Here is a 17,710-nt window from a genome sequence, read left to right as displayed (position 1 = left end):
TGGGCAATTAAACAGGTTCACAAAGGCAGGTGGCAGCCTTACTGTCGGTCCCCACCCCCACTTCCCACCCCGCCTTACTCTTCTGTGTGACTTCTGTGTAACTTGCAGTTATCCTGAAATCAGCTTCATTCCCACTTGGACCCCAAGGTCACTTTCTCAAGGCAGGTCAGCAAACCTTCCCTTTTTCTGTTAAGAGGGGGTTTTTCAATTAGCAAGTGGCTCCAAGGAGCAAAAGTGTAGACTTCAATGGACTCAGAAGTGAACTCTGTTTCCTTATCTTCCTAAATTGCTTGGGCTATGTTTGGGTAAGAATTGGGTCAGAGCCGCTCTGTTTAGTTACTTATTTAATATATCTGAGAAAGTTTATTAGCACACCTATTTTTGTGTTCTAATCAATGCTAAAGCCTGTCAGCATTTCTTTTCCTCTGCATCAACCGTGAGGCACAGGGTGTGTCGCACAGTACCACCGGAATCAGACACAGTGGCGCGGGGTGGCGCCATGCTCTCTTTTCACAAAGTTCCAGGCTAGTAAGGGACACAGAAGACCCTGTCAATAACACAGGAACAGCATATGCCGAAGTGAGGGACTTAGATAAGGGAAGACCCGTGCCGGCCCAGCCTGTCAAGGCAGTTCGCCCGGCGAGGCTGAGTCACACCTTCTGTGGGGAGGAAGAGAGCTCGCTGGGGCATGAAAACACACACACACACACACACACACACACACACACACACACACACACACACACACACACACACACAACCCAGGACAAAGCGCGCTGGTGCGGAACGAGGTCACCGAGGGATCGAACCGTGGGCTGGAGGCTTGAGCACTGTGTCAGGCTCACAGGCTCCGTCTCTCAGACCTTCGAAATCCAGGTCTTTCCCAGGTGGTGGGCACGCAACACTAAGGATCTGGATCAAGGCGCCCAGTCGATGGCTGTGAGGCAAAAGTCAAGGAGGAGCCAACGCGGACAGGGCTTGGTTTCAGCTAAGATCTCTGTATTTAGGAATAATAACACGGTAGGGTCTGAGGCGGCTAAACTCTCGGCCTTTAAAATATATATAAAATTTTGTACTGAGGCTCGAACTCGGGGCCTTTACGCATGCTTGGCAAAGCCCTCTACCACTGCTGGGTCTTCTGCAGCCCAACTTTCCACCCTATGCCTGGCCAGATCTTTGCCAGGCTCGGTTCGATCTGGCCTAATTCCATTGATTCGGTCTAGTCCGGTTGCTAAGGTACGGAGCTTCACGGTTGCTGGGGAAGTGACGTCAAGCGTAGGCGGGCTAAGCAACCTCTCCGTCCTCCCGATTGGCCGTCACGTTGGGACGAGCATCTCAGTCTCCCGGGATGGAGGGCGGACTGTCATCTGCTCCCAGGCTCGTCCTCCCGGCCTCGGGAGCAAACCCAAGGAAGAAGATGTGACTTCCACCGCCCTGCCAACATTTTTGGCCTCTCAGGTACTTTTTGACTCAATCAAGTGCCCGTAGTCGGGACAGCTGCCCGAGCCGTGGGGAATCACGGAATGTACGGTTGTAAACTAGACCTGGGTGGACGCTGGCTTTGGAAAGAAGGGAAAAAAAGAAGAGAAAAGGAAAAAAAAAAAAAAGGAAACTTTCAGCACTACGAGGAGCCCTAACTAGGAATCTTGGGATTTACATTGTTGTGGGTGTTTTTGCTTGTTTGTTTTCAGGTCTAAACGACACTTGATCCATCACTTTACAGTCCAAACTGCTCAGCCTTTACCAAGGGATCGGGAGGTCAAATGGAGACCTCGCCTATCAGCCCAGCGAAAGCGAAGGACAGCGCTCAACCACAGCAGCGGGAAGAGACCCTGCAAAACCTAGGTGCAGGCACTTCGGATCTTTGGTACTGCCCCGATGGCAGCTTTGTAAAAAAGATCACAGTCCGTGGCCATGGCTTAGACAAACCCAAGCTCGGCTCCCAGTGCCGAGTGTTGGCTTTGGGGTTTCCGTTTGGCTCTGGGATGCCAGAAGGCGGGGCAGAGCTAACCATAGGCACAGGGCAATGGAGGGAAAAAATGTGGGGGGAACTCACAGAAAAATGCCTGGAGTCCATGTGTCAAGGCGAGGAAGCGGAGATTCATCTTCCGGGATGCTCTGGACCTCTTGCCAGGCTCAGACTGGATTCCTTCACTCAGGGCCGGGACTCGTGGGAGCTGGAGGCTATGGAGAAGAAGGCCCTAGCCAGCGAAGAACACGCAAGGGGTACGGAACTGTTTCGAGCTGGGAACCCTAAAGGGGCTGCCCGATGCTATGGGCGGGCTCTCCGAATGCTGCTGACCTTGCCCCCACCCGGCCCCCCAGAACAAACTATCCTTTATTCCAACCTGGCAGCCTGCCAGTTGTTGCTAGGACAGCCCCAGTTGGCGGCCCAGAGCTGTGACCGAGTGCTGGAGCGGGAGCCGGGCCATTTAAAGGCCTTATACCGGAGAGGCGTTGCCCAGGCTGCCCTTGGGAACTTGGAAAAAGCAACTGCTGACCTCAAGAAAGTTCTAGCGGCAGATCCCAAAAACCGCGCAGCCCAGGAGGAGCTGGGGAAGGTGGTCGTTCAGGCAAAGAAACAGGATGCAGGGCTGGCTCGGGGCCTGCGCAAGATGTTTAGCTGATTAAAAAGTTAAGCTTTAAAGGAGACGGGAACCTGTGACTTGTGTTCTGTGTTGTGTGGTTTGTAAGGGCCCCCCGAGGGGTTTCGGCTTATATCCTATTCTCACTTATGGGGAGTTAGCGAAGGTGTCAGCGAGGAGCTTGGTGGAGTGCGGGAAGGGAGGCTTCTCCTCCTCCTCCTCCTCCTCCTTCTCCTCCTCCTTCAAGATTTGTGTATTTAAAACGTGTGTGTATGCCTTCATGTGCCCGAGGATGTCAGCGGGAGTTGCATCCCCTGGATAATCACAGATAGTTATGAGTTGCCTGCTGTGCGTGAGCTTCAGGCTGACCTCGAATTCACAGAGATCCACCTGCCTCTGCCTCCCAAGTGCTGGGATTAAAGGCCGTAATAAACACTTAACTGTTGAGCCATCTCTACATCTTAGATTCTGGGACTTCATTCATCCATCCACCCGTCCGTCCATTCACTCATTCATTCATTACGCGCGGTGCCTTCATGAGTTTCTGGGCACCACGTGGCTGCAGATTTCTGCGGATAACAGCTGAGCCATCATCACTCCAGCCCAGAAGCCAGGACTCTAAGTGCTAGGAACTACATTTCCCACAAGGCTAGTCTCTGGGGCACGCAGGGCGCGTGCGCAGTCTCGCCTGACCGGGCGGAGCGGCTGACCGTTGCCACGTTCCCATTGGCTGGCCGGGCACGTACAGTCTGTGTCACGTGACCGGCACCCAAGCCTCTGACTGGTCAGTAGGACTTCCGGGACGCCCGGTTTTGGTTTTTTTTTTTCCCCCTTCATCGAGGCCCGGATTTGCCGAGGCCCGAGAGAGGCGGGCCGGGGAGCCGGCTCATGGTGGGGGGTGGGGGGAAGATGGCGGAGCTGATGCTCCTGAGCGAGATCTCCGACCCGACGCGCTTCTTCACGGACAACCTGCTGAGTCCGGAGGACTGGGGTGTGCTGCGGAGTGAGGCCGCGGGGGAGGGAGCGGGCTGCGGCCGGCCGTGGGCCCGAGGGCGAAAGCGGAAGGCAGGGCGGACGCCGCGCCCGGCACCTGGGGGAGCGCGCAGCGGCGGGGCTCGCGCGCGGTCTCCGGTCCTGGCCTCCCGCCGGGGCTCGGCGCCGCCCCGGGGTCAGGGGAGACGGGGGGCGCTGGACACCTCCGGGCGCTCGGCTGCGCGAGTGGGCGGGCGGTGGGGCTGGCCCGGCCGAGCCAATGAGGAACGGAGCCTCCTGACGCGCCGGCTCTGGCTCTCCCGCAGACAGCACCTTGTACAGCGGCCTGGAGGATGTGGCCGAGGAGCAGACGCAGTTGTTCCGTTGCGTGGAGCAGGATGTCCCGGTATTGCTACCTCAGGGTTTTCTCCTATAATTCTTGGTGGAGGGAGTGTGTGTGGGGGTGGGGGGGCGCGGACCCCGAACCTGCAGTCGTCGTCGCCAGGCCAGAGCTCACCTGGGAGTCACCCCTCTCCCTGCTTTCGGTAAACTCGAAAATCACGTGGAGAAAGGCCAGCTTCACAAGTGTCTAGTTGGAGCGGACTTTATTTTCGAGTCGCGCCCGGGACCGGCCAGCGGGCTCTCCCACCCTAAGCCGGGGTTTTAGAGAGCAGTCCCTGCTGGCATTTTGAGGTCCCTTTTTATGGGGACCCTGTAAGCGTGTTTACAGGGGGCTTAACACAAGGGGCTCCTTAATTTGCAAGCCTCGTTGCTCCTGTTTTGGTCTCACTTTCCTGTCCTCCGATGTGCATAGTTTGACAGCAGCTCTCTGGACATGGGGATGGATGTCAGCCCCCCGGAGCCCCCCTGGGACCCTCTCCCCATCTTCCCAGGTAAGGTACCCTTAGTAGTCCCCTCGGCTTCCCACACACCCCTCTCTTCCCGCCTCTCCCCAGGAACTAACATGCCTATGTCTTGTGTGCATGCCTTCTACACAGGCCTGTGCTCCCCTCTGCTCCCTAGTGTGTGTGCTGTCTGTCCTTCCTCTCTTACCGCCACCCCAGCAGCACTCTTGAGCCAGTGCTCAGGCCTGGCTTCTTGGTTATTAGTTCCGCAGTGTTGGCTTCGTGCAAGATGGCGGCGGCTGCTTCTCCTCCTCCTCCTCTTCCTCTTCCTCCTCCTTCTCCTCCTCGTCCTTCAAGATTTTTTAAAAAAGATTTATTTATTATGTATACAATGTTCTGCCTGCATGTACAACTTTAGGCCAGAAGAGGGCACCAGATCTCATTATAGATGGTTGTGAGCCATCATGTGGTTGCTGGGAATTGAACTCAGGACCTTTGGAAGAGCAGGCAGTGCTCTCAACCACTGAGCCATCTCTGCAGCCCAAGATGGCAGCTTCTAACACTTTGCTTCAGCCCCAGAGTTTGCTTTTTAATCTCCTAACTTCTCCCTCCAGATCTTCAGGTGAAGTCTGAGCCGTCCTCTCCCTGCTCCTCCTCCTCCTCCCTCAGCTCAGAGTCGTCACAGCTTTCCACAGAGCCCTGCAGCCAGGTGAGAGCGACCTCCCCTCTGGTTCTCTGTGGTGGGTGAGCGTTCTGCTCCATCCAGTCACTCCTGGGTGCTGAGGTGCTATTTGTGTGCTGTGAGTTGTGAGGTGGCAGCTGCTTCTTCATCCTAACACCTCATTTTCTGCACTCCAGCCTGGTTGTGAGAAGGGAGGATGAGGCCCTGTTGTTTTTGTTTTTAAGACGGGGTTTCCTGTGTATCCCTGGCTGTCCTGGACTCACTCTGCAGACCGGGCTGGCTTCGTAATCACAGTGATCTACCTGCCTCAGCCTCCCAGTGCGCCACCATGCCCGGCCGATGAGGCCCTTTTAATGAGCAGGCTGGTAGTAGGGCTTGGGAAAGCAGAGTTGGTAATGACTGAGAATCCTCAAACTGTTCTTGCCCACGGCGCCCACTGTAATGTGGTATTTGCTATCTTGACAAGAAAATAGAGCAAAGAGCCAGAGATGGCCTGGGTACTCAGGACTGTTTAGGCACGGTACATTTACGGGTGGCTCCCAAGCACCCAGGCGCTTGTCCTGACTCCCCCTCTCAGCGCCTCTCTTGCTTTCTTTCCCTCTTGCCCTGCCCCCTCCCCCCCCCAGCTCTCACAGGCCCCTGGAGTAGGAGGGGTGCTACATGTGAAGACCGAGTCCTTAGCACCTCCACTCTGCCTGCTGGGAGATGACCCAGCATCGCCATTTGAAACAGTCCAGATCACTGTGGGTTCTGCCTCCGATGACCCCTCAGGTAATCAGCTTGTCACTGTCCTTAGGGGGCCAGGCCGCAGTGGCCCGAGCCTTTAAACCCAGCACCTGGGAGTCAGAGTCTGGCTACAGAGAGAGACTCTGAACAACAAGGGGAAGGAAGTGGAAAGAGAGTACTGCATGTGGACACATAAGAACTGCAGCCTCGCCAGGCGTGGTGGCGCACGCCTTTAATCCCAGCACTCGGAATGCAGGGGCAGGCAGTCTACAGAGTGAGTTCCAAGACAGCCAGGGCTAACAGAGACACCTGTCTTGAAAAGCAAAAACAAAAAACCCCAAACAAAACAAAGCAAAACAGAAACCCCGGCCACTGGGGACAGGGGAGGGGCTAGAGAGATGGCTCAGTGGTTAAGAGCACTGGCCGCTCCTCCAGAAGACCTGGGTTCAATTCCAAGCACCCACATGCAGCTGCAGCTGCCTCTTTTGGCTCCCCCTCTAGGGGCCCCAAGCACACACATGGTTCATAGATGTCCATGCAAGCAAAATACCTACACACGGAATAAATAACTGGCCCCTGGTTTTATCAAGGTGACATGCACGCCTCTGCAGAGACAGGGATGCGGGGAGTGAAATGGCAGCACTAGACCAGGCTGGGAAGAATCTTAGAAACAAAGACAGAGCCGGGCGTGGTGGCGCACGCCTTTAATCCCAGCACTCGGGAGGCAGAGGCAGGTGGATCTCTGAGTTCGAGGCCAGCCTGGTCTACAGAGTGAGTCCAGGATAGCCAGGGCCGTCCAGAGAAACCCTGTCTCAAATACAAAAATAAACAAACAAAATAAGTTTCAAAATCCACCATGTATTTAAAGAGCAGTTACTAGCGCCTGTATAGTTAGTAGCAACATGGTGTGAGCCAGCGAGAGTGGCGTCACATTTGTCTGTGTGTTTAAGGAGCAAGCTGCAGAGATTGAACAGGTCACTGAGGCAGCCAGCGCTTTGAGACCTGTTCCTAGGAGGCTGATGTGTCTGTCAGAAGGGAGCCTGTGTGAAGGGAGAGGCCGTGAGGACAAGATAGTGGAGCTGACAGGAAACAATTTGGGATGCGAGTCAGAAGCTGGTCAGGTGGAGATGAAGACGGTGGTCATTGTCAGCATGAAAGTACATCGGCCAGGGAGGTTAGAATCGGATAGGAACAGGTTGGGGGCCACGACTCGGTGCTTAAGAGCACTGGCTGCTCTTCCAGAGAACCCAGGTTCAGTTCCCAGCGCCCGCCTGGTGGCTCACAGCCATCTGCCACTGTAGTTCCAGGGGATCGGAGGTTATATTCTGCCCTCGTGCACTTACAAATGCTCAGGCACATAAAATAAAAATCCTAAAAAAACATTGGACAGGAATATGAGCCCTGTGCTTGCCGAGCCTCCCGTGCACAGGAATCTTTCAGATGGATGGCCAGGGTCTGTGAGGAAACAAGAACAGAAGGGAAAACTAGCTCCTGTGGGTGTGGGAAGTTAGAGAAGCCACTGGAATAGAGAGAACAGTCCAGGGAGGGCAGTCTGTCACCACGGTTCCCTCCTCTGCGCCCTTGAGGACTGAGTAACCTTCTCTCCTTTCTCTTCAGCATCTGTCTGCTAGCCAGCTTCTCCTTTGATTTATTTTATGTGTATGAGTATTCTGCCCGCATGTGTACCAGGTGTGTGCTAGATGCCCCAGAGATCAGGAGAGGGCGTCGGATCCCTGGAGTTACCAACAGCCGTTAATTAATGTTGCCCTGCGGACTCTGGGACTGCTCCTCTGCAGCCTGTTAGCCAGCTCTTGTGTTTCCTTCCTGCCTCCCTACAGATATCCAGACCAAGCTAGAACCCGCATCCCCATCTTGTTCTGTCAACTCTGAGGCCTCCCTGCTCTCAGCCAATTCTCCCAGCCAGGTGACGCCCCTCCTCCTTCTGCAGCCCAGCCCTCCTGCTGACTGCTCCACAGCGGCACTCCCAGCTAATCTCTCTGCCCTGCCCTGCATAGGCTTTCATAGGAGAGGAGGTTCTGGAGGTGAAGACAGAGTCGCCGTCCCCTCCAGGCCGCCTCCTGTGGGATGTCCCAGCCCCTTCACTTGGGGCTGTCCAGATCAGCATGGGGCCGTCTCCTGAAAGTTCCTCAGGTAGTGGGGCCTCCTGACCTTTGGGGTCCTTGGCGAGAGGCCTCATACTGTTGTAATTCCTTCCTTCCTCTGCCCTTCCTTCAGGGAAAGTTCCTGCCACTCGGAAGCCTCCACTGCAGCCCAAACCTGTGGTGCTAACCACGGTTCAGGTGCCACCCAGAGCTGGGCCTCCCAGCACTGCTGTCCTTCTGCAGCCGCTTGTCCAGCAGCCTGCGGGTGAGGCGGCTAGAGCAGCCTTGTCAGTCCAGGCGCTGCGCTCCCTGACCCTGCAGCGCGTGGGTGCGAGTGCGGGCGTCAGGACGCACAGCGCGCTGACCTCCTCCTGCTTGCTTCCCAGTGTCCCCAGTCGTCCTCATCCAGGGTGCTATTCGCGTCCAGTCTGAAGGGCCGGCCCCCACAGTCCCACGGCCCGAGAGAAAGAGCATTGTTCCAGCTCCGATGCCAGGGAACTCCTGCCCGCCCGAAGTGGATGTATGTGTGTGGTGGGGGGCAGGCGGGGCTCGTGGGATGGGGGGAAGAAGGGCATGGCCTTGGGAGCACTGTGGTGAGGCGAGCTGGGAGACAGGATCAGTAGGCTGGCCCTTCCTGTGTGTGGCCTTAAAGTGTGTAGGTATGCTTTTATAGCATGTGGGGCCATCACACTTGGCTGTGCGTGCCCGGACACAGGTGGGTTCCCAGTGGAAAGGGAGGTCAACTGTTCTGAACTATAGCTCAATTTGAGCCAGGTGTCGTGGTGCATGCCTGTAATCCCAGCACTCTGGGGGCAGAGGCAAGTGGATCTCTGTGAGTTTGAGACCAACCTGGACTACAAAGTGAGTCTAGTAGAGCCAAGGCTACATACACAGAGAAACCCTGTCTCAAAAAACTAAAAAATAAAACCCTATAGCTTGGTTGACTTTGACCTTAGAGCAAGAGTTTGGAAAAAAGGAAGACCCAAGGAGAGGACTGGCCGGGATGCTGGGCCTGTAGTCTCTCTTTTGCCCCACACCTGAGGACTAGCAGGGCCTTTCCCTGGAGCGGGCCGTAGAGGAGATCTAGGCCTGCAAGGCCGGAGAGCGAGCCTGTGTTCAGTTCCTGGGGTTGGCGTGGTCCCTCTCTGACTCATGTCTGTCTGTCTCCCTCGCTGGGCCAAGGCAAAGCTGCTGAAGCGGCAGCAGCGGATGATCAAGAACCGAGAGTCGGCCTGCCAGTCGCGCCGCAAGAAGAAAGAGTACCTGCAGGGGCTGGAGGCCAGGCTGCAGGCTGTGCTGGCGGACAACCAGCAGCTGCGCAGGGAGAACGCTGCCCTCCGCCGGCGCCTGGAGGCCCTGCTGGCCGAGGTTGGCCCATGCTACCCGTGGAGAGGGGCGGGAAGGCAGGCTCCCGGCTAACACTCGCCTCCCCTGTGTCTTCCTGCTGCAGAACAGCGAGCTCAGGCTGGGGTCTGGAAACAGGAAGGTCGTCTGCATCATGGTCTTCCTTCTCTTCATCGCCTTCAACTTTGGACCCGTGAGGTGAGGCCCTCGCTGCTGCTCCCCTGGAGCCTTCTGGGTGGAGCCTCACCTCACAGCTGCTTGGTTGTGAGCCCTGCTGCTGTGTCCAGCAGCCATCGTTGTTGTCCTTCCTCTGGGTGGTATGCTGCGGGGGGGGTGGTATGCTGCGGGGGTGGGGGTGGGGGTGGGGACGGCCTCACGAGCAGGGAGTCCAGTCAGTGCTTGGCATACAAGCTGAGGACCTGAGTTTGACCCTCTGAACCCACATTATGGTAGGACGCCCTTAGACAGACAGATCCCTAGGACGCCCTTAGACAGACAGACAGACAGCTCCCTAGGACACCCTTAGACAGACAGACAGACAGATCTCTAGGATGCCGTTAGACAGACAGACAGAAAGACAGACAGATCCCTAGGACACCTTTAGACAGACAGACAGGTCCCTTGGTCCACTGGCTCTTGTGCTAGGCTGGGGAGCAACAATGCCTCAAAAACAAAGTGAAACAAACAGGCAGGTTGTGCCTGAGGAATGCCGGCCATGGCCGGTCCGTGATTGTGTGTGCACACATACATATGTGTACACAACCCTGCCCCCAACACATGACGTGCAGATGGCTTATGAGTGCTAGGCAGTGGAGTACTTACTCTCTTTCCCTGTTTGCTGTGAGGTGGCCACCCTCCTCGCTGCGGTCTCACTGAAGAGAGATTCAGTCCTGTGGAGCGTGCACGGGTTGGACCTGTGCCAGTCTGTAGAGCCCTGGCTCATACTAGACACTTGAGAAAGCCGAATGCTTCACCGTCCTGCTTCCCCTGCCCACAGCATCAGCGAGTCACCTCCAGCCCCCGTCTCTCCTCGCATGAGCAGGGAGGAGCCTCGACCCCAGAGGCACCTGCTGGGGTTCTTGGAGCAAGAGCCACCTCTTGGCACTGAGCCCCTCCAGGAAGCTGCCCAGGGCCCTGAGGAGCGGCACCCCAGCCCTGCAGGCAGGCCCAGCTTCAGGTGAGAAGCAAGAAGACCTAACCCTAACCCTAACCCTGAGGCCTGCCTTCTCACGGCATAGAGCCAGAATTGCTCTGGCCAGGGGCCTTGATGGTGTCCCGTGCTGGGCAGTCTCTGGGCAGCTTGTTCTTCTTCAGAAACCTGACGGCCTTCCCCAGCGGGGCCAAGGAGCTGCTGCTGAGAGACCTGGACCAGCTCTTCCTCTCCTCTGACTGCCGCCACTTCAACCGAACTGAGTCCCTGAGGTGTGCACAGCCTCCCCCCGAAGCCCCCACAGATAGCCCTGCTGTCCTGTATGGAAGTGGCAGCTCTCACGCCTGCTTGTGGGTCCAGAGCACGCATTCTGGCCTTTCTTGAGGTGGTGGCCTGTCTCCCTAGGCTGGCTGATGAGCTGAGCGGCTGGGTCCAAAGGCACCAGAGAGGCCGGCGGAAAATACCTCAGAGGGCCCAGGAGAGACAGGTAGGAACCAGTGGGCCTGAGTCAGGCAGGTGAGGTGGAGAGCTCAGTGTCCCAGGCCCTCAGGAGGACATCGTGTACAAGCAGCTTCCAGGGACCGACCGCCTGTGTCTTTCCCTCTTCCTTTGCCCCTTCAAATCTTTGGATACTTCTCCTTCCAGAAACCTCAACTACGGAAGAAGTCACCTCCAGTGAAACCCGTCCCCACCCAACCTCCAGGACCTCCTGAAAGGTGAGTGTGTCACTAGAAAGCGCTGTGTCCCCAGCACGTTTCACCACCATTGTCCCCAGCAGGAGCATGCTGTCGCCTCCTAAGTCCTCAGTCTGTCCTCACCTCCCTAGGGACCCTGTGGGGCAGCTGCAGCTCTACCGCCACCCAGGCCGCTCTCAGCCTGAGTTTCTAGATGCAATCGACCGGAGGGAAGACACCTTCTACGTCGTCTCCTTCCGAAGGGTGAGCTCCCCTCTCTCCTGTCCCTGTGCCTGGCACCCTGGGGCCCCCAGTCATACTCTTGCAGAGGGAGGGGAAAGAGTAGATCGGGGAGCCTGTTGGGGTGTCTTCCTCTGCACCCAGCATGGCCCTTCTGCTCCTAGGACCACTTGCTACTCCCGGCCATCAGCCACAACAAGACTTCCAGGCCCAAGATGTCCCTGGTGATGCCGGCCATGGCCCCCAATGGTAATTCTTCCCTCTGGCTTTGGGAAGGGTTCTGCAATCTGAAACTGAGGGAGGAAGGAGTTCTAGCAGAGACCCAGCAGGGGGCGCTAAGGGAGACAGTGAGAGGAGGGACTGTCCTGAGAGATGAAAGGAGGAAAGTGTGAAGACCTAGCATGGAGGGAGTCACAGGTGGGAGGGGCCTGGGTGACACAGTGAGGCCCTGTCTTGACAGTGGGGGGCACAGTGGGGGGGCTGGGAGCCTTGTAGAGGTCTCACTTTCTCCTTCTGTCTCGGCATCTTCCGTGTGACCCTCACTCATCAATGCCATTTATTTTCCTACTCCATCCTCCTTGCACCTACGCCCTCCCTGCTCCCACTAACTCCGACCACGGGCCTGCCCTGCCCTCCTCTTCTTCCCGACTTCCAACTATGGTCTCACCTCACTCCACCACTGTTTGCCTCCCCTTCTCACAGAGACCGTGTCAGGCCGGGGGCCCCCAGGGGACTATGAGGAGATGATGCAGATCGAGTGTGAGGTCATGGACACCAGGGTGATTCACATCAAGACCTCCACGGTGCCCCCCTCGCTCCGAAAGCAGCCGTCCCCAACCCCAGGCAACACCACAGGTGGCCCTTTGCCAGCTTCTGCAGCCAGTCAGGCCCACCAGGCCTCCCCGCAGCCCCTCTACCTCAGTCACCCCTGACTTCCTCAGCCCACACTGGCTTTGAACCGGGTTGGGGAACTTGATCCTGGGCCTAGGGTCACTTGGTAAAGGGAACCGGGGTGTGGGGGAGTCGGGTGGGTGCTTCACCTCTCTTCCTGCAGACCTGCAGACCCCAGCCCTCTCTCCCCGTAAGGCTCATTTTAGAGCTGGCAGCCTCCTGCCGGCTCTGTTCTTTCATGTATCTGTCCGGGAGCAAAGGTGGGACAAGGGATGTTGTTGGGTGGTGGAAGTCAGTTTATGTGTGTGCAGATCTTTTTTTATTATTATTAAATAAACAACTCAGTGGGAGTTAAAGGAGTGGTGGCTGCCTTGCTGATGTGTGGCCTGTGTAGCACTGACAGTGCCACTGGTGGGGGCGGGAGGAGCAGAGCTCATGTCATCCTCGCCGCACCCCTGCAGCTCAGGGACGCCTGTCTGTGGTGTGACAGCAGATAGTAAGATCACCGGAATGTGTCTGAGTAAACAGGAAGGACGGGCCCCACGCCCTTCAGGGTGCATAGCAGCCCCCCCCCATACACACCGCCCTGCTTTCCAGGATGAGCTGTCCACACAAACAACAGGCAGGGTGGGGGGTGCAGAGGGCTTGGAGCCCAGAAAGGTGGGACCACAGTGGAGGGGGCTGGTAGGGGGAGGATACGTTATGGGGCATCCTCCTCTTAGCCCTGAACTGAAGAAGACGGACCTGAGGGAGGGTCTAGATGGATGGAGACGGGAGTGGGCAGGCGGGGAGGGCTGTGTGCTCTGAGTGGAGGACAGGGAGCCGATCCAGACGAGGGCCCGGCTGCCTGCCTTCCTGGTCCAGGCCTGACCCTACAGGAGTGGCCTGGGTCAGCTGGAGGGTGTGAGTTGGACCTGGGCTCTGGGCCCAGATGACTGGACAGGGGCTGCCTGGCTCCAAGCCCAGCCCTGAAGGAAGGAGGAAGAGCCTCACGTGTCCAGCCAGGCTCTCCCCTTCTCCCTTTCCCCACCCCTGCTGTGTTTGGGGTGAAAACAGACTGGGGACTATGGCAACCTGGAACTGGGGCTCCCAGGAACCCAGCCTTTCCTCTCTCCGGAGGGCAGCTCTGGTCCACAGCTACTTCCTGTCCCCAGGACCCCTGAGCCCCTCACCCAGGCAGTGAGGACAGGTAGCCTGGTCCTGGGCCCCTTCATGGGCCTTGTAACCACTGATGTCCTCAGACCCCTTGGGATCTCTAAGATCTGACCGGCCTCACTACTTCTCAGGGTGGCACTGTGAAGCTACTGCCTCGCCCTGGGTCGGCTTCAGCTTGCGCCCATCATTTCCTTGACCCATGGGAAAGTGGTCCAGGTGCTGGCCCTCTGGGATGGTCCACCTGGACTCCTGAGTGGTGGGAGACTGGGGCCCTCAGACTTGTCCTGGTTTGGGGGGAGTCCTATAGGGGCTAGAACAGCCGTGGGGACTGGGTTGCAGGGCGGTAGGTGCAAACAGGCTCGGCTGCTGCCCTGCAGGCCAGCGTGGGCTTCCTTCCTCTGTCTACTGCCCTCCGCGGTGCCACCTCGGCACGCCAGGCCGTTGTCACTCTTGAGCAGCCTCTTGGCCTGTTCTGCTCTCGCCTTTGCTCTTTGGCAGTTCCTTTGAGAGCTTCACCCTCTCAGCCCTGCCTGCCGTCTCTCACGGGTCAGCCTCACCTTTCTCCACTCTCTGCCCACCACCTCTACAGCATTCTCCTTTCCTGTCCACTCCATGGTCAGCATTGCTTGTCCTGTCCTGTCGCGTCTTTTCCTCCCTCTCTGCACTGCACTCCAGGCTCAGGCCTCCTCCTAGCTGTGGGGCCAGGACTGACTGGAGAGCCTAACGTTTGCCTCATCATTCTGCTATGGCCTCTGGATACAGCACATCTGGATTCCGGGGCCCAGATGTGTGGTTGCCACAGCGACCTCAGTCCTTTTGGTAAATACAGGCGCCCACCCGCTCCAGAGCAGAGAACAAAACAATTGTGTGACTCTCTTTTGTCACGAGATAGAAATGTCCCATTCCCGCCCCCCCTCCCCACCCCTGTGTCTCCAGGCCAATAGTTAGATGGCTCCAGACCCTTCTCCTCACTGGGGTGTCCTTGGCCTCCTCGCTGGGGTGTCCTTGCCCTCCAGCCTTGTTCTTCTCCCATTTTCTTGAGCTTTCTTCCCAGGTCTCCTCCCCTCACCGTGAACCGCTCAGCTCTCCACCTCATCGTGGAGGTTGACCATCCTATTGTAGGCAGTTTCTTGTCTACACAATAACAGGGCAAAAAGAAATTTCAAAAGTCTAAATTTTTCATTCCTTCTCAAAGCCTCGACGGAGCTGCTCCGTTTGTTGCTGTCTTCAGTTCTTCCCTTTCCCAGAGCTGCTGTGGTGAAGGAGAGAACGTGGGTGCTGGAGCAGGGTGCCCACTCCTGCCAGCCCAGCCCGGTAGCGCCCGTGCACCCTCTCCTCAGCTGTGAAGGGACGCCTGTGCTGTGGCCAGCCTGTTTCCCCTGCCCTCGCCTTCCTGGGGGCCCTCTGGCTTCTTGTCACTCCGTGTGTGCTGGCGCTGCCTCAGCTGCTCTAAGCCGTTCTCTTTTCCTCTTCTCTGCCTTTCAGCTTGAGGCATTGTTCAAGGATGTGGGGCTCAGAGCCAAAGACCCCTAGACTAAGAATCCTGGAAATAGCACGGGTACTGTGACCCCACCCCCACCCCCGTCCTGTGGTTCGGTTGACCTTCATTCCTGACAGTGAGGCTAGGCAGGCTTGCTGCTTTTCTGAAGGTATGGGAAGGGTGTGATTTCCCAGAAGCCCGGGGTCCAGGAGGAAGGAAGCTGTTGTAGGCAGCCATGATTTCACACCTGCTGCAGTAGCAGCTTCCGGTCCCTTCCCCAGATGCCTCACAAGCTCACAAACCAGAGCCCTGCATTCTTGTGTGGAGACCTCGCACTCCAAGCTGCCATTCTGGCTCTAGATTCAGTTTGAGTCTCCTGACCACTTCAGAGCCAACCGTGTGACCCTACTTCCTGAAGAGAGGGAAGACAGATACATCCCTGAGCGTGCTCCAGAGCAGGGTCGCCAAGAGCCATGCTGCCACCTGCTCTTCCCATAATGCAGTTTGGAGACGCCCCCCCCATCTTTTCATCTGCTGCTTCCCACTTCCCTGGGAGACCCGAAGGAGCCCCTACTCTTGGCTCTGGGGGCTTCCGGCCGTGACAGAGGAAGGAAGAAGCTAAGCCCAGCTCTGTCCCAGATGCTGACTTCATCTTCCCCATCAAAGCCAGGAAAAAAACAGCCACACACACCCAGACACCCAGACACACGGGTACACCCGTGAGGAGTGTCGTGTGTGCTGCTGCTCTCGGTCACATGGGCCTGATGGCAGTGACCACAGTCACATGCCGGGTCAGCCTGCTTCCTCTCAGGAGCACCTGTGGCCGGGAATGTGATCCCTGATGCAGACACCTGTACCACAAATGCTTGTGGGCCCCTTCAAGTCCCTTCAATGTGTGCACCTTAAGGATAAAGTGACAGCTCTGTCCTCGGTGTGGGACCCCAGGATGGTGGCTTTCCCTCAGATAGCTCTTTGTGGCAAGAATCCAATCAGTGCCCTGTTGGGGAACATCACTGCCTCTGGCTGCTTGGTTACCTCTACAACGACCTCCTGACCTTCTGCCTTTCCTTCCTTATCTCCACGCGCTCCCTACTGCTTTGCCAAGGCCTACATCCTGGGGTTCAGCCAGGCCTTTGCCCAGCCAGTGCCCAAGTCTCACTATTTCTCTAGTTGCTGAGTTGGGAGAGCGGAGCAGGCAGAGATCCGAGCTGACAATCAGAGAGGGGCTGGGCAGAATGGACAGTGGACTGCTGCCGCTCAAGCCCAAGCCAGAGGAAAAGCAGGGGAGGAAGAGTTGATGGGGTACAGCGAGGCAGGCGAGGGGCCCCAAGAGTGACCTCACATTGGGGAGGTTTATGCTTGAGTGTGGGGTCGCCTCTTGTCCTCACCTCTGCTCCCTGCACAGCACAACCAAAGCGGAGTTTAGGGATGAAGAGAGGGCGCTGAGCTACACGTGGGGAAATGCAGGTTGTGGCAGCAGCTAGGAAGGGGTGGAGGGATGGGAGCTGCCAGAGAGGAGAGCACGGGCTGAAGAGAAGAGGCTAAAGGCAGGGAAGAGAGCCAGGCTGCTCAGAAACCAGGGTGGGAAGAGGTTAAAATGAAATAGGCAAAGGACACAGGGACCCGAGGGATTGAGATGAGGGCTTTGGGGGGGGGGGGACGACTCTGGTCCTAGACAGGGAGGGGCTGGTGGGAGGGGCTGGAGGGGTGGGAAGACCTGCCCTATCTCCGCTCCCCTCCCTGACCTCATGCTGGTCCTCCCCTTCTCCTCCCCCTGCCTGCTGCAGGCTCCTGCTTTTCTGTCTGCTGTGAGATCAACAGTCCTGGTAGTGGCTCCAAGAGCCTCTGCTGCAAGGGACAAGTGAAGGGTCCCCCAAGAGTCCAGGGCTGCCGAGGGGTGCTTACCCCGCCCAAGACACTTCCTTTATTGGGGTTGGGACTGAGTCGGTTCAGAGGTGTAGCAGCCACTGCAGGGCACCAAGTTCTCCAGGTAAGTAACGGAGCTCTGGGAACACCAGAGGAGTGAGGGATGAGGGATTCCCCTCCTGAGTGTGGCGGGAGTGCCTTCCAGGACGGGGACTTTCTGCTTAGGTCAGAGAAAATGCAAGCAGACACTGGAGGTGTGTCCAGGAGACCAAGGCAGTATGTGGCGTGTGTTGCATGAGCCAGGCTTTGTAGGGGATGCCGGTACCTGAGAGGGTCCGGGAACAGTGGGACCAGGGTCAGGTGGGTAACAGCTGCCGATCAGGAGATGTGGGAACTGCAAGGCTGGGATGGACTGGCCAGCTGCAGAGGAAAGCGCTGCTAACCCTGGGTGCTGAATCTGGATCCGGTAGAGGAAGCTGCTTCTCAGCCCAGGAGGGCAGGAATTTCGGGGGTGCTGAAAGGGGCCCGGCTGAGGGCTCACGGGAAGGGCTCCGCTTGCAGAGGCCATCTCATAACTTGTCCTGGCGAGGGCTCTGCACCCATGACTCACGCGTGGCTCAGCGGGCCCGCAGAGGCTGAGGGAGGGATGTCCCCACAGGGCACAGGGCTGGGTCTTCCGTCGGTCCCCTTTTCAGGCTCCCCGCTTCTGTGCCTGAATCTGCCCACCCACTCCCCAAAACACGTGACAGACCTCGGGTGGGGCGGGCGGGGCCTCTTATCTCGCCTGGAAAGAATTTAATGGCTTAGAAACAAACTGGAAGTGGAGCTGAGGGCAACTACTGGGAAGCCGCTAGGAAGCCACGGCAGCTGCTGCAGCCCCGCCCCTGCTTCCCGGATCTCAGCCCCCTCCCTGGCCGCTTCCAGCCCCTGGAGACCTCGCACCTCCGTTAGTCAAACATTTTTCCGCTCAAGCCCTGGCCACGGTGTAGGACCAGATT

At 57.5% G+C, this 17,710-nt stretch overlaps 3 protein-coding genes across 6 annotated transcripts in view; all 3 read left to right on the top strand.

Annotated features, from left to right (window-relative positions):
• The first annotated feature begins 991 nt into the window (after positions 1-991).
• FKBPL (FKBP prolyl isomerase like) lies at positions 992-2,650 on the top strand. Its single transcript, XM_084752169.1, has 2 exons — positions 992-1,458; positions 1,692-2,650. The coding sequence occupies exon 2, from the start codon at positions 1,764-1,766 to the stop codon at positions 2,625-2,627; it is 864 nt and encodes a 287-aa protein (XP_084608295.1). The 5' UTR covers positions 992-1,458; positions 1,692-1,763; the 3' UTR covers positions 2,628-2,650.
• Positions 2,651-3,408: 758 nt separating this feature from the next.
• Positions 3,409-12,567, top strand: ATF6B (activating transcription factor 6 beta). Its single transcript, XM_084752168.1, has 18 exons — positions 3,409-3,576; positions 3,884-3,963; positions 4,372-4,450; positions 5,017-5,111; positions 5,711-5,855; positions 7,649-7,734; positions 7,826-7,961; positions 8,046-8,177; positions 8,299-8,432; positions 9,095-9,280; positions 9,363-9,454; positions 10,254-10,433; positions 10,571-10,678; positions 10,812-10,893; positions 11,052-11,122; positions 11,233-11,344; positions 11,485-11,569; positions 12,023-12,567. Exons 1-18 carry the CDS (start codon positions 3,474-3,476, stop codon positions 12,250-12,252), a joined length of 2,136 nt encoding a protein of 711 aa, XP_084608294.1. The 5' UTR covers positions 3,409-3,473; the 3' UTR covers positions 12,253-12,567.
• Positions 12,568-16,637: 4,070 nt separating this feature from the next.
• The window catches only part of TNXB (tenascin XB), a 62,964-nt gene continuing 61,891 nt past the window's right edge, over positions 16,638-17,710 (top strand). For all 4 annotated transcript variants that reach the window (XM_084751817.1, XM_084751818.1, XM_084751816.1 and 1 more), the window contains exon 1: positions 16,638-16,836. The gene's annotated coding sequence lies outside the window, so the exon portion shown is untranslated. The remainder of the gene's footprint in view (positions 16,837-17,710) is intronic.

This window comes from Acomys minous (genome assembly GCF_964271855.1).
Source record: "Acomys minous genome assembly, chromosome: 13".
Lineage (NCBI taxonomy): Eukaryota > Metazoa > Chordata > Mammalia > Rodentia > Muridae > Acomys > Acomys minous.
Note: the sequence above shows the minus strand (reverse complement) of the source record. Positions and strands in the feature narration are given on the sequence as shown.